The sequence below is a fragment of the Hypomesus nipponensis genome, chromosome 19 (genome assembly GCF_054491055.1).
Source record: "Hypomesus nipponensis isolate SF chromosome 19, ASM5449105v1, whole genome shotgun sequence".
Lineage (NCBI taxonomy): Eukaryota > Metazoa > Chordata > Actinopteri > Osmeriformes > Osmeridae > Hypomesus > Hypomesus nipponensis.
The window spans coordinates 12681107-12693187 of NC_140379.1; the positions used below are offsets into that span (position 1 = coordinate 12681107).

Consider the following 12081-nt stretch of genomic DNA (forward strand, 5'->3'; position numbering starts at 1 on the left):
CTGATATTTTGATAGGGGCGGAGTTGGGCTATCCCCAGCTGCTCGCGGAGGAGGGAGGCACACCGCATTCTTATAAAACCCACTGGATGCACAAACAGTGTCGAGAGCAGAAAGAGCACAGACACAGAGAAACGGACTAGACTGGACCAGTGACGTAGAATGGCCCAAAACGGAACTACTGTGAACGGAGTGTCGGAGGGGAGACCCGCTATGCCGTTCCCTCAGCCTGTCAAAGTTCAGGAGATCAGACACAACAAGGTAAGATGCTCAAGTTTCTCTTATAAAATGTTCAAATTTAGAAAGATGTTACACTTCAGTAAATGCTGCCTGTTGTGAACGTTGTATTTTGTTGTAGAAATTTAGATTAAAAATAAGTTGATGGTATTTATGTGTTAGACTAAAATAGCCTATGTTTTATGACAATTTGTATTTATTAGGTACCACATGGCTCGTCCAAAAATAATATTCTGATAAATGTCCTTTATAGGTGTATTATATAGCCTGATGTACTTCTTTGTTGTGAATTTGTATGGGTAACATTTTTGTATCCAACAGATTTTCATTAACAACGAATGGCACACATCGATTAAAGGAAGGACGTTTCCGACTTTCAATCCCGCAACAGGTGTCAAAATCTGTGATGTTGAAGAAGCCGACAAAGTAGGCGGTTGAATTATTAATCACGTTTAACATTAATTTACACAATAATTAAAATTCCCTATGAGACTTTGGCATGAATGTCAAGTTATTGTTTTTGATGGGCTACATTTATAAATGGAATGCAATTTATGTAAAGACAGTTGTTGCGGTGGCTGCAAGACTACTATGTAACAATATCACCAGTGAACGGTCGTGTTGATGTTCATCTTTAGGCAGATGTGGACAAGGCAGTGGAAGCTGCCAAGGCAGCGGGACAGAGAACATCGCCGTGGCGGAAGATGGACGTATCCAGCCGGGGAAGACTCCTGCACAAACTCGCTGACCTCATCGACAGAGACCGGGTCCTATTGGCGGTAGAAATCTAATATATATTCCAGGTTTAGGATTAAGGTCAAAATGGAATCGTGTATTCAGCATGAGGCTACAATTCAATATTGAAAAATATATTTTTCAAAAATACAATTTCATTGTAGGCTTTAGCCTAATAGTTGTTCAGCAGCGCGAGAAAAACCAGTGGCCATATCATCACCATGTCAATGTCCTCTCTCTCTCTCTCTCTCTCTCTCTCTCTCTCTCTCTCTCTCTCTCTCTCTCTCTCTCTCTCTCTCTCTCTCTCTCTCTCTCTCTCTTTCTTTCTTTCTTTCTTTCTCTTTATTTATATATAGAGATAATCACATTCATCTAGTATATACAATGAATATATATATATATATATATATATATATATATGTTTTTAGTTGGGATGTTTTTTTCAGATAGTACATCTAAAGTCATAATGAAATCCTTATTGTAAGGCCTTCTTCCTCCATTGACCTGCCAGAGAGCATTAGGAGTTAGATTTGTAAATGAAATGTTACAGATGTGAGTGAAGTAATATTATGGGATTGCATGTGACTGCTAATTGTAAACATGCTGGTGCAGTGGTGGTGTTCTGGAGTATGGCTAATTACACTAACTGCCTACTCTGAATGGGGAAATAAGGACCAGATCTCTCCTCATGGAAAAGTTAAGGCCCTCCATTCTTATGTTCCAGCTTTGTGGTGCTTTTCCTCGCGTTATCTGTCCATGACAGAGTTTTAAATACACTGCTAGTAAACAAACCAGGATTCTGGGCAAAGGCAGAGTAACAGCAAAAGGGTGCTTCATAAATCATGTTTGACACATTGGATCCAATGACAAATACATACACACGTCATCTTTTTATCAACACATTAGTGTGTTGGCAAGTCTTACTCTCCTTATCCATTTACATTACATTTACATTTAGTCATTTAGCAGACGCTCTTATCCAGAGCGACTTACAGTAAGTACAGGGACATTCCCCCCGAGGCAAGTAGGGTGAAGTGCCTTGCCCAAGGACACAACGTCATTTTGGCACGACCGGGAATCGAACCAACAACCTTCTGATTCTGAACCCATATCCATAACCTAAATTCCCCAAAAATATGTTCTGTCTGCCTTTTGTGGACGTTAAGAGAGTTTATCTACAGATGATTTAGATATTAAATGATACTGTGAGAGTCTTTGGTTATGGCAGAAGGATTGGCTCTGTTCAGAAACAGGCCAGCCAGCGACTGTAGCTGTGCAGCACTCACAACTCTCCTCTGCACTAATGCTTCATTTAAAATGATTATTATTACAATCATTATTATTTCACAAATCTCCTCTTCTCCCCGTATATTAAAATCTTGGCTTATGTCGTTCAGACGCATAAAGAATTGTTTTGCTGCAACTAATGAGTAGATGTATTGTTTATACAGAGGGGCAATTACGGTAACCACCAGTATAAAATGTACAGTAATAAATGTTGGCTTTTTTTCCTCATTTCGTTGAAAATGAGATTGTGGGTGATGAGCTCACTGACTCGTTAATAAAGGATCCAACTATGGTTCTGTTCCGTCCAGACCCTGGAGACTATGGACTCGGGGAAACCCTTCCTCCATGCTTTCTTCATAGACCTGGATGGCAGCATCAAAACCCTCCGGTACTTTGCTGGCTGGGCTGACAAGATACATGGCAAAACCATGCCCGTGGGTGAGTAGGACTCTGATACCTTTAACCCTTTCAGAATAGCCAGAAGGGATACAGCATTGTTGGGGCGCACTGATCCAACTGTCAGGCCAGAATCCCTTGTTCTGCTTTCCATGGACGCCAGAAGGCTATATTATTAGCCCACTTATTCCACTTGGTTGTTAAGAAACAAGTTAATTAGTGCTCAGGTCACTCAGCCAGTGTGTGAATGCTCCCGAACCCTGGGTGGTATCTCCTCCCTCCTCTTAATACTTCCCCCTCCCTGCCTCTGATCCTGCCTGCCTCTCTTTTGCCTCGGCCGGACGGCTGATAGACAAAATACGCTTCCCCCTTTCCTCTCCATTAGATTCCAATAGAGGCTTGGGAGACGAAAGGCCTGTGAGGACAAAAGAGAAGGAAGAGGCTGTGATGATGATCAGTGAAGTGCATCAGTCTGGGGGGATTAGCCCAGCGGCAGAGCCCGCACATCAGTGCCTGTTCAACGCCTCCCGGCCACTCTCTGTCACTTACTCACTCACTCACTCACTCACCCACTCACTCACTCAACTAGTAATATAGCTACAAACAGTCCAACAGGTGAATATACCAGATGTCATTTGGCCATGGTTTTGGACACTGGATACAGATCTTTCAGAAATGAGATGGAATATGTGCCAGGCAGCTCTCTGAAGCGCAGTATGTGGACGTGTTTGTCCCACAGGGACTCAGAAGGACAGTTGTTCCCTGTATGGAATGCTCCATGTTTCCTGTCTGTTGCAGTATGTAAATACTAGCCTTGATAAGCAGCATGGCGTGGGCTCACAATGCAACAAGGAGATAATGGCAGCTGAAGAAGAGCATTGTGGGAGCAGGAGGGGAGTATTGTGTAGTGGAGTCTGTGTGTCTGTGATCACCCACACACGCTGCCGACACTGGAAACTGGAGAAGGTCACACGACAGGGCGAGACGACCCATGGCATTGTAAATCATGTGTGCATGTGACACATCTGTCTGAGGACAACCGTACCTCAAATGCAATCTGTGATAGCATGGTTCGGTCATTTGCGTTAGCATGCTTTTGTAATCTATCTGAATACTTCTTAATATTTCTGATTAAGTGGCGCAGATCAATAATACCGGTATTAGTATTCTGGCGGGGGTGATTTAATAATAAATTCAAAAACGGTTTTAATGCGGCTATTGCACGTACTACAGCACTGTAGCTATATTGGTCTTCTGTCCTTCAAACAACAGGCTGGGAGCTCTGTGTCCAAAGGAAAAAAGGAGCTGACATGGTTAATCTCCAAACTATTTTGCAATTAAAGAGAGGATCGGGGTGGAGGGGGAATAGGGCGGGGGGGGGACTTTTAATTGCCCCTCCATTCCAAAAAGGTCAAGGGGTCACATTTGAGTGTAAACAGTAGGCCTAAAAGTTGGATTCTAGGGGTGTCCAAAGCTGAAAAGGAATGTAAGCTCACGCAAGCCTTGAGAGCATCCAAGAGAATGTGTTCTTTTTGAAGTTCAGGACTAACGTTTGAGAGATGGAATGAGGTGGAGGTCTGCAGGAGAACGGATGATGATGATGATGATGATGATGATGATGATGATGATGATCTTGTTGATGATGATCTTTCTACTTGCAGACGACAGCTTCATGTGTTTCACCAAACATGAGCCTATCGGAGTCTGTGGAGCCATTATCCCTGTGAGTGAAGACAGTCTGCTTCTGATTTAGGATTATGTATTCACATATTACACACACAGTCACACACACATTCATTACCCATATGCACATACATACACACACACACACACACACACACACATGCAGACTGGTATCTGATTGCAGAGCTTCATCTCTTTGATTCTCTGCTTCCTGCAGACAGTGATGTGATATTATCTGTTTATTTGTGTGTGCATGCGTGTATGTGTGTGTATGTGTGTGTGTGCAAGAGTTTGGGCATACAAGAGCTGGCCAGACTTTACCTGAGGAAAGACACCGTACAGCAGGTGTTTGTTTTCAGACTGTCCCTCTTTCTGTAACCATATCTACATAGGGGAGCCACAGGGCTCTGGGTTGACTGTACAAATGACACCATTTAACTGTAAATTCTTATAACCATAGTTTTTTAAGAGGGATGTTGTTTTTAGGTAGAAACAGGCTTCTCTAGCTTCTCTATTCTCATGCATCTGACATGTGAGTAACAAGAACAGCAATTCAGCTGGAACTGGTCCGTTAAATCATAATGTTTTTATTTTCGAATCCAAGAGACGTCATAGTTCTTCCTGGAAATTCTTTTATGGGTTGTTTCCAATCTCATTTGGGACGATTGTTGATTTGAAAATCATTTCAAGAAAATGATTGATTGGTCGTAAATGTGTATTTGTTTAGTAGTAGTAGTAGTCGTAAAAGTGTGTCTCAAAACTTCAATGTGAGATGATGTGAGAGTGAAACCCTGGACCTTCAGTGGAAATCGAACCCTAATCTTTAGCCTGCCTAGCCCACATTCTCCCCTGCGGAGAGGGGAGAATGTAGAATCCATCTTCTCCTGGATACCCTTACAGGAACCCGGTCAGACACTGCAGGATCACATCCTATACTTTACATTGAAATGTATGTCTAGTTTTTTCAACATCAGACTGTTTGGGAGGAGCCGCGCTCAGTCTCTCAAATTGCAAAGTAGCTATCCCAGTCTAGATGTCTAGAGCACAGTGTCTACATTTTGACAGAATACGGCCATGCACCTTTATCTTGGCCCATCAGCCTATATCTTCTTATGTTGCTTTAGCGACAAAGAAACTAAACTCCTGTTGTTGGACATGGAAGATTATATCATAAAAATGAAATTTATACCGAAGAATGTAAAAGCACCACTGGCATGAGTTATTGGCAGAGGCAAACAGGAAGCCAGACTCAGAGGTTATGGATTCAGAGTCCTCTGGTGACAGCAGGAACGAAAGCATTGTAAAAGTTAACAATGCCTAAACATTAAATACTCCACTCTCAAATTTATGTATTGTTTTGTAATTATGTTTTAAACTAGCAATGATTTACTTATTTGTTTCCAACAAGGAAAATTACAGAGGAAATAATGGATGTTTTTTTTCTTAAAGACTTTAAACCAGCCTTTGTCATGACGACAGAGAAACCTTCTCTGTGTAGAGTTGTGGTGATCATTAGTGTCTGTGTCTTCATGTGTGTGTACAGTCAGTTACACATTTGGTTGTGTGAAGGTAGTGTTGGCTAACATGTGCAGGTGTGCGTGTATTGTTCTGTGTGTCCTAGTGGAACTTTCCCCTACTGATGTTCATGTGGAAGATAGCTCCAGCCCTGTGTTGTGGAAACACCGTGGTAGTCAAGCCCGCTGAGCAGACCCCTCTCTCAGCCCTGCACGTCGGGGCTCTCATCAAAGAGGTGAGAGTCTCTCCTCTGTCCTCTCTCCTCACCTCCCCTCTCCTCTCCTCTCTCCTCTCTCCTCTCCTCCACTCTCCTTTCTCCTCTCCTCTCTCCTGTCTTTATCCTCTTTATCCTAAATAAAACACGTATTCCTTTTATTGTTGAAGCTCTGACATGAGTGTTCCGGCTGGATCGGTGGCAGGGTTTAGGGGTGCCAGGCGATGCTGTGTGACCAGGACCGGCCCCTTGTGCCTCTCTGACATCAGACCCTGACCTGTTTGGTTTCAGTTACAGCCCATTAGTACAAATGATCCCGGGCTCTTTTATTCCTTTTAGAAAAGCCCAGGTCTTATGCGATTAGACTGCTTTTCTTTTATCATGTGTTTGTAATGATTATTTCAAGCAAAGAGGCCCCTCTCTGGTCCCTAATCACCAACATTCCTGCTTGGTTGCCATGATAGGCTGGTTTCCCCCCTGGAGTGGTGAACATCGTGCCAGGGTTCGGGCCCACGGCGGGGGCCGCCATCGCCAGCCATATGGGCATCGACAAAGTGGCTTTCACCGGCTCTACGGAGGTATGTGGGTTTAACTGAAAGCATCGCCACAGGGGATTGGACACTGTACGCCAACAGGAAACATGTCTAACCAATAAATGTATAAGGTTGTCTATTTAAAACCCTGATGGTTTCTATTGGTGTTTTATATTACATTGAGACTATATTGTGCTTACTCTTGGAAGTGATTTGGTGTACAAATGGTCTGTCAGTCCTTCACCCGTACAGTGTTTCGCTCATGCAGTGCTTCTCACTGAGTCAATGCGGTTCCAACCAACTGGGCTGACAAAGAGGCTGATCTTCTGTGTCCTTTGATAGTGGGATCTGATGTAAATGCACAGGCCCTCTTGTTTTGACACATTGATGTATGGGTTGTCCCTGATATCTGTCCCCGCCCCCTCTGTCCCCAGGTAGGGCAGCTGATCAAAGAGGCTGCAGCCAAGAGCAACCTGAAGAGGGTCACCCTGGAGCTGGGGGGAAGAACCCCTGCATTGTGTTTGCTGACTCAGACTGTAAGTGATGTGGTTTCTGTCTCTATAAAGCAGCGGACAACAAAGAGGGAAGGCCGTGTGCGTTAGGGTGAATGTGTGAGGGTGTGTGCATCAGTGCGGTGGGTGTGGGTGTGTCCATTTCTCTGTGTGTGTGTGTGTCTGTGTGTGTGTGAGTGTTTGTTTGAATTTGTATGCATGAGTGCGGTGTGTTTCCGTGTGTGTGTGTGTGTGTGCGTGTGCATGTGTGTGTGTGTGTAGTGACGGTCCGTTGTCTCCCTGCAGTGAAGCTGGCTGTGGAGGAGAGTCAGAAGGGAGCGTTCTTCAACCAGGGCCAGTGCTGCACTGCAGCCTCCCGCGTCTTCGTGGAGGAGTCTGTCTACCAGGAGTTTGTACGCCGCAGTGTGGAAAGTGCCAAGAACATCATCATAGGAGACCCCCTTGACCCACGGACATCTCACGGACCTCAGGTGAACAGAACAGAATAGTAGTATGTGATGAATGATGATCGCTCTGGGTGCTTGAGCCGCTAACTCTAGTCTGTGTGCGTGTCCACCCGCTCTCCAGATCGACCAGCAGCAGTTTGATAAGATCCTGGAGCTGATTGAGAGTGGGAAGAGGGAGGGGGCCCGGCTGGAGTGTGGAGGTGTGGCCATCCAGGACACGGGTCTGTTCCTCCAGCCAACTGTCTTCTCTGATGTCGGAGACCACATGCGCATTGCTAAGGAGGAGGTAAGCCCCCCCCCGGTGCTCTCTGGATTTCATTCATAAAAACGAGCTTGCCCCCGTCACCTCTTGGTATGTGCAACACTGCCACCCTCTGGATGTTTCTGGGAATTACAATCCCAAGATCAGAAAACACAAATGCATTCCATAAACTTCAGGTTTTTAATAAGAATGAGAGGATTAACACACTTTATATGCCATAAATATTACATCAATATGTAACATAACAATATATAGTATTCAACAAACCTTTGACTTTTAACTATTGAATATACTGAGTCATGACTTCATGACTAAATTGATAATACACTGTGAGTAAATATCCCCCCCCCCCTTTCTGCTGTTGTTCCATAGATCTTCGGTCCAGTCCAGTGTATATTCAGCTTTAAGAGCCAGCAGGAGGCCATTGAGCGGGCCAACAGCTCTGATTACGGCCTGGTGGCAGCAGTGTTTACCAGGAGCATGGATCGGGCTCTGGCCGTGACGGCTGCCCTGGAGACCGGAACAGTCTGGTAGGCTCCTGGTTTGTCTCAGAGGGTGAACACTGTAACTGCTGTACTCAACCTGACATCATCTCTCTTCAAAAGCCCTTACTTTTACATACCAAAAATGAAGCGATGGAATGACGGTTCTCCCCAGATATAGATGTTTTTCACAGGCTTGAGTAAACATGGTTTTCTGTGGACATAGTCATTGACTGTGTACCTGGAGGAATTGGAGTGGGAGGTCTGTGAGGTAGCCTGGCCTGGAGTGACGTTTACTGGAGCAACACATGCATGTGACATCTGCTGAGCCAGCGCTGCTGTTCCTAAACAAACATGTTCAATCCGAACGTTTTACTGTAAGAGCTTGACCTCAGTCTGTACCTTGAGAGACACCAGGACAGGGGGAGGCCAGGGGTGTGCATGATGCTCAGGCCGTTTGCCCACAAGGATCCATTACATGAGCAGGGCTGCACGAGTGGAGAACGCTGCAGGGAGGAGGGGCCCGCTCCAAAATAGATGACACCGCTGGTGTAGACGAATGCAAGCTGTCTCCCTTTGTTCTAATTCCCTCTCTCTCTTTCTCTCTTACTCTCTCCCTTCAAGGGTGAACTGCTATAATGCCCTCCATGCCCAAGCTCCCTTTGGAGGCTTCAAAATGTCAGGAAATGGAAGAGAGCTGTAAGCAAGTCATTCATACATCATCCTAAATGTACCGTACGTCTCCTAATAGGAGGGTGAAATACAGTGTGTGTGCTCCTCATGTCAGCATGTGTTTGTGTTTGCTCAGGGGTGAGTACGCTCTGGCGGAGTATTCTGAGGTGAAAGCAGTGACCATCAAACTGAGTGAGACACTGTGACAGTCCTGGACACATCCTGCCCTGCCTCGCCCTGCCCTGCCTCGCCCTGACCTGCCCTGCCCTGCCTTGACTCGCCCAGCTCAGCACTTCCTCACCACTTTGGGCTGTGTCTAATCTCTACAATTCTTCTCTTTGTCACCTCTGATCAAAAATATAATTCTGTCGACAATTATGGGTTGATGCTTATACAGTAGTCAGTCACGAGGAATGGTGATAGGTAAAGAAAGCTATTGAATGTTTTATTTTTTTATCCAGCCCTATTATATATGTAATAATCTGACTCACCTTCTGGTCTTGTTTGTTTAATTTTGATCTAGTATGAGTCATCTCCTCTTTAAGGAGTATTTTTCAACCCTTTCAGGTGTTGGAAGAAACTCTGATTCCCTTTCCTAACGGGGTCTGATTTACCTCCATGTTAACATTGCATAATTCTTATCTTTATACAACTGTAACCATATGAGAAACTCTGAGGGACTGTTACCATTAGACATGCAGGGCCCCACCCTGCCATGATACACCCCCCACCATGTCCCAATACAGCCACCACCACCACAACCATGACCCAATACCCACCACCATGTCCCAATACAGCCACCACCACCACAACCATGACCCAATACCCACCACCATGTCCCAATACAGCCACCACCACCACAACCATGACCCAATAACCACCACCATGTCCCAATACAGCCACCACCACCACAACCATGACCCAATAACCACCACCATGTCCCAATACAGCCACCACCACCACAACCATGACCCAATACCCACCACCATGTCCCAATACAGCCACCACCACCACAACCATGACCCAATACCCACCACCATGTCCCAATACAGCCACCACCACCTTGACCCAATACCTACCACCATGTCCCAATACAGCCACCACCACCCGACCCTGCACCAACACAGCCGGCTCGCTGGTCTCGGGGTCTCAGAAACATGTGCTGTCAGGGATAAAACCAGATGAATTACCTGTCATATGCACATTTTTATATTTAGATTTGTTATATTTGGAGCTGTTTATATTGTTACAAGTACAGGTGCCCAGACTGTCCCACATGCAAATATAAAATAATGTTACATTGAATGTAGCCCATCTGGAGTGATGTGCCATGCTCTTATATAGGGTCGTCTGGGGAAAGACACTCCGTTTTTTTGTGATGATGGGAGTTCTGTAAGCTATGGGCATTTCAATAGCAAGCTTTTCTATGAGTATATTATAAGAATGTAAGTCAAGGGAAACATGTCTCTTTCATTTATAGATATAGACAATCCAGAGACCTTCCGATAATGTTGTTACACGCCAAGAAAAAGTCTGTCTGCTCATCTTTCAATCCTAAAAAAAACGTTTTATATGGATATTTAAATAGAAATTCTAAATAAAAATGAGATAATAGTTTTTTTTGTGATTGCCTCTTTTCACAAACACACACGCATATAAACACTTACACACGCGCGCGCACGCTTACAGTTCATCAGATACAGATGTCATGCAGTTGTTGGCTCCAGACGAGCTTCCCATATCCGGGTACCGTACGTGCTGTGGCTGTCGAACCTTCACTGGTTAGGAGTTGAGAGAAATCAGGAAGTCAGTATAAGCAACTATTCGCTGCAGAGCTGTTCTGGCATGCGTCTTTTGAACTTCACGATCTTCTTTTTTACTTTTGCTTTATTTATTTTTTATAGCGCGCTGCACGACTACTTAATCAGATAGAATGCCTTACAACTTTGGACAATGCGGTGAGTAATCGATTTATATGTTTGGACGAATCATCACCTCAGCGCTCAACAAGTGCGCAGTGATGTTTCCGCGCTGCTTTGATTTTCTCCCTTGACTTCGTACTAAGCAATGTCTATACAATACAGCCTTCATTGTAACAAGTTAGCGAGCAGATGGCAGGAGCACAACTAAGTTTGTGAATGTTATCTATATTTATGAGGGCCGTCCCTTGTTATAGGAAGGGAGTGGTAGGTAATGAGTAAATCATTTACCTACAGATACACATTTGAATCAGTCTAAAACATCGAGGCAATATTATTTGCCTAAAAGTGTTTGTGTGTGTGTTACTATGCGTGTAATTACTGCAACGGCAGACAGAAATAGTGAGTCAGATCTGTTAAACGCATCTAAACGTGGCTGTCCAGACAGTGTTTTTTTAAACAGAAATGTATTCAGGAATATACGAATGTTTACAAGAACAGTGTGTATTCATCGACAAGTCATAAACTACTCTAAGAACACTGTAACAGTTGACCAGCTGTGTGTTTATCTTAGTAATCGTTTACAGTTTTTTTTCCTTGTATTGAGTGTTATCTCTAAGCAAGGCTAATTTGCCTTTTGTCCATGCAGAATAGAAGGGAATCAAGGTTAATCTCGTACTATACTGCTACACACTCAGAGCCTTCAGTATTGGACAATGACTGTGTGGACTAAGTTGTTACATGGAATTGATGAGGGAGTAATTCATTATAACTGTGCTCATCATTGTGTATAATTTGCATGTGTTAATGTGTGTGTGTGTACACAGGACACTGACTGCTCAGCCTCTCTGGAGAGCCCTGCCACACTGTAGCTCTGACGCCAGTGTTCCAGTGACTCAAACTAGGACCAGTTCCACAGACCTCCACCCCTATACTCTTCCCTGTCCAGCCCAGTACTAAAAGGCAGATGTCGTACTGGTCCGTAGGCCTCTCTCCGGCCACAGGGGAGACAGTGAGCAACATGGAGGCACAAGATGGTAAGACCCTACCCATCTAACTGTCAGGCAGCTCTGGAACAAAATAAACAGTAGCTGGAGTGTGTCAGGGATGAGCTGCAGACAGAGCGCAGTGTCAGGCTTCTCCTGGGGGTTTGGAACAGCGCAGTGAAGGTGAAATACTTGGTGTTTACAC

The 12081-nt window shown here is 44.6% G+C and overlaps 2 protein-coding genes across 2 annotated transcripts in view; both read left to right on the top strand.

Moving 5' to 3' along the window:
- Positions 1-10588, top strand: aldh1a3 (aldehyde dehydrogenase 1 family, member A3). Its single transcript, XM_084682097.1, is given in 14 exon segments — positions 1-258; positions 556-660; positions 873-1013; positions 2565-2694; positions 4314-4375; positions 5957-6085; positions 6529-6642; positions 7032-7089; positions 7092-7133; positions 7395-7579; positions 7677-7841; positions 8190-8347; positions 8924-8998; positions 9108-10588. Coding segments are annotated over 14 exon segments (1533 nt in total). The 5' UTR covers positions 1-159; the 3' UTR covers positions 9178-10588.
- A 204-nt stretch (positions 10589-10792) lies between these two features.
- Positions 10793-12081, top strand: part of lrrk1 (leucine-rich repeat kinase 1) — a 30815-nt gene continuing 29526 nt past the window's right edge. Inside the window, 2 exon segments of the mRNA XM_084682723.1 lie at positions 10793-10929; positions 11718-11927. Of these exon segments, the coding sequence (XP_084538849.1) occupies positions 11858-11927 (70 nt within the window). The 5' untranslated portion in view covers positions 10793-10929; positions 11718-11857.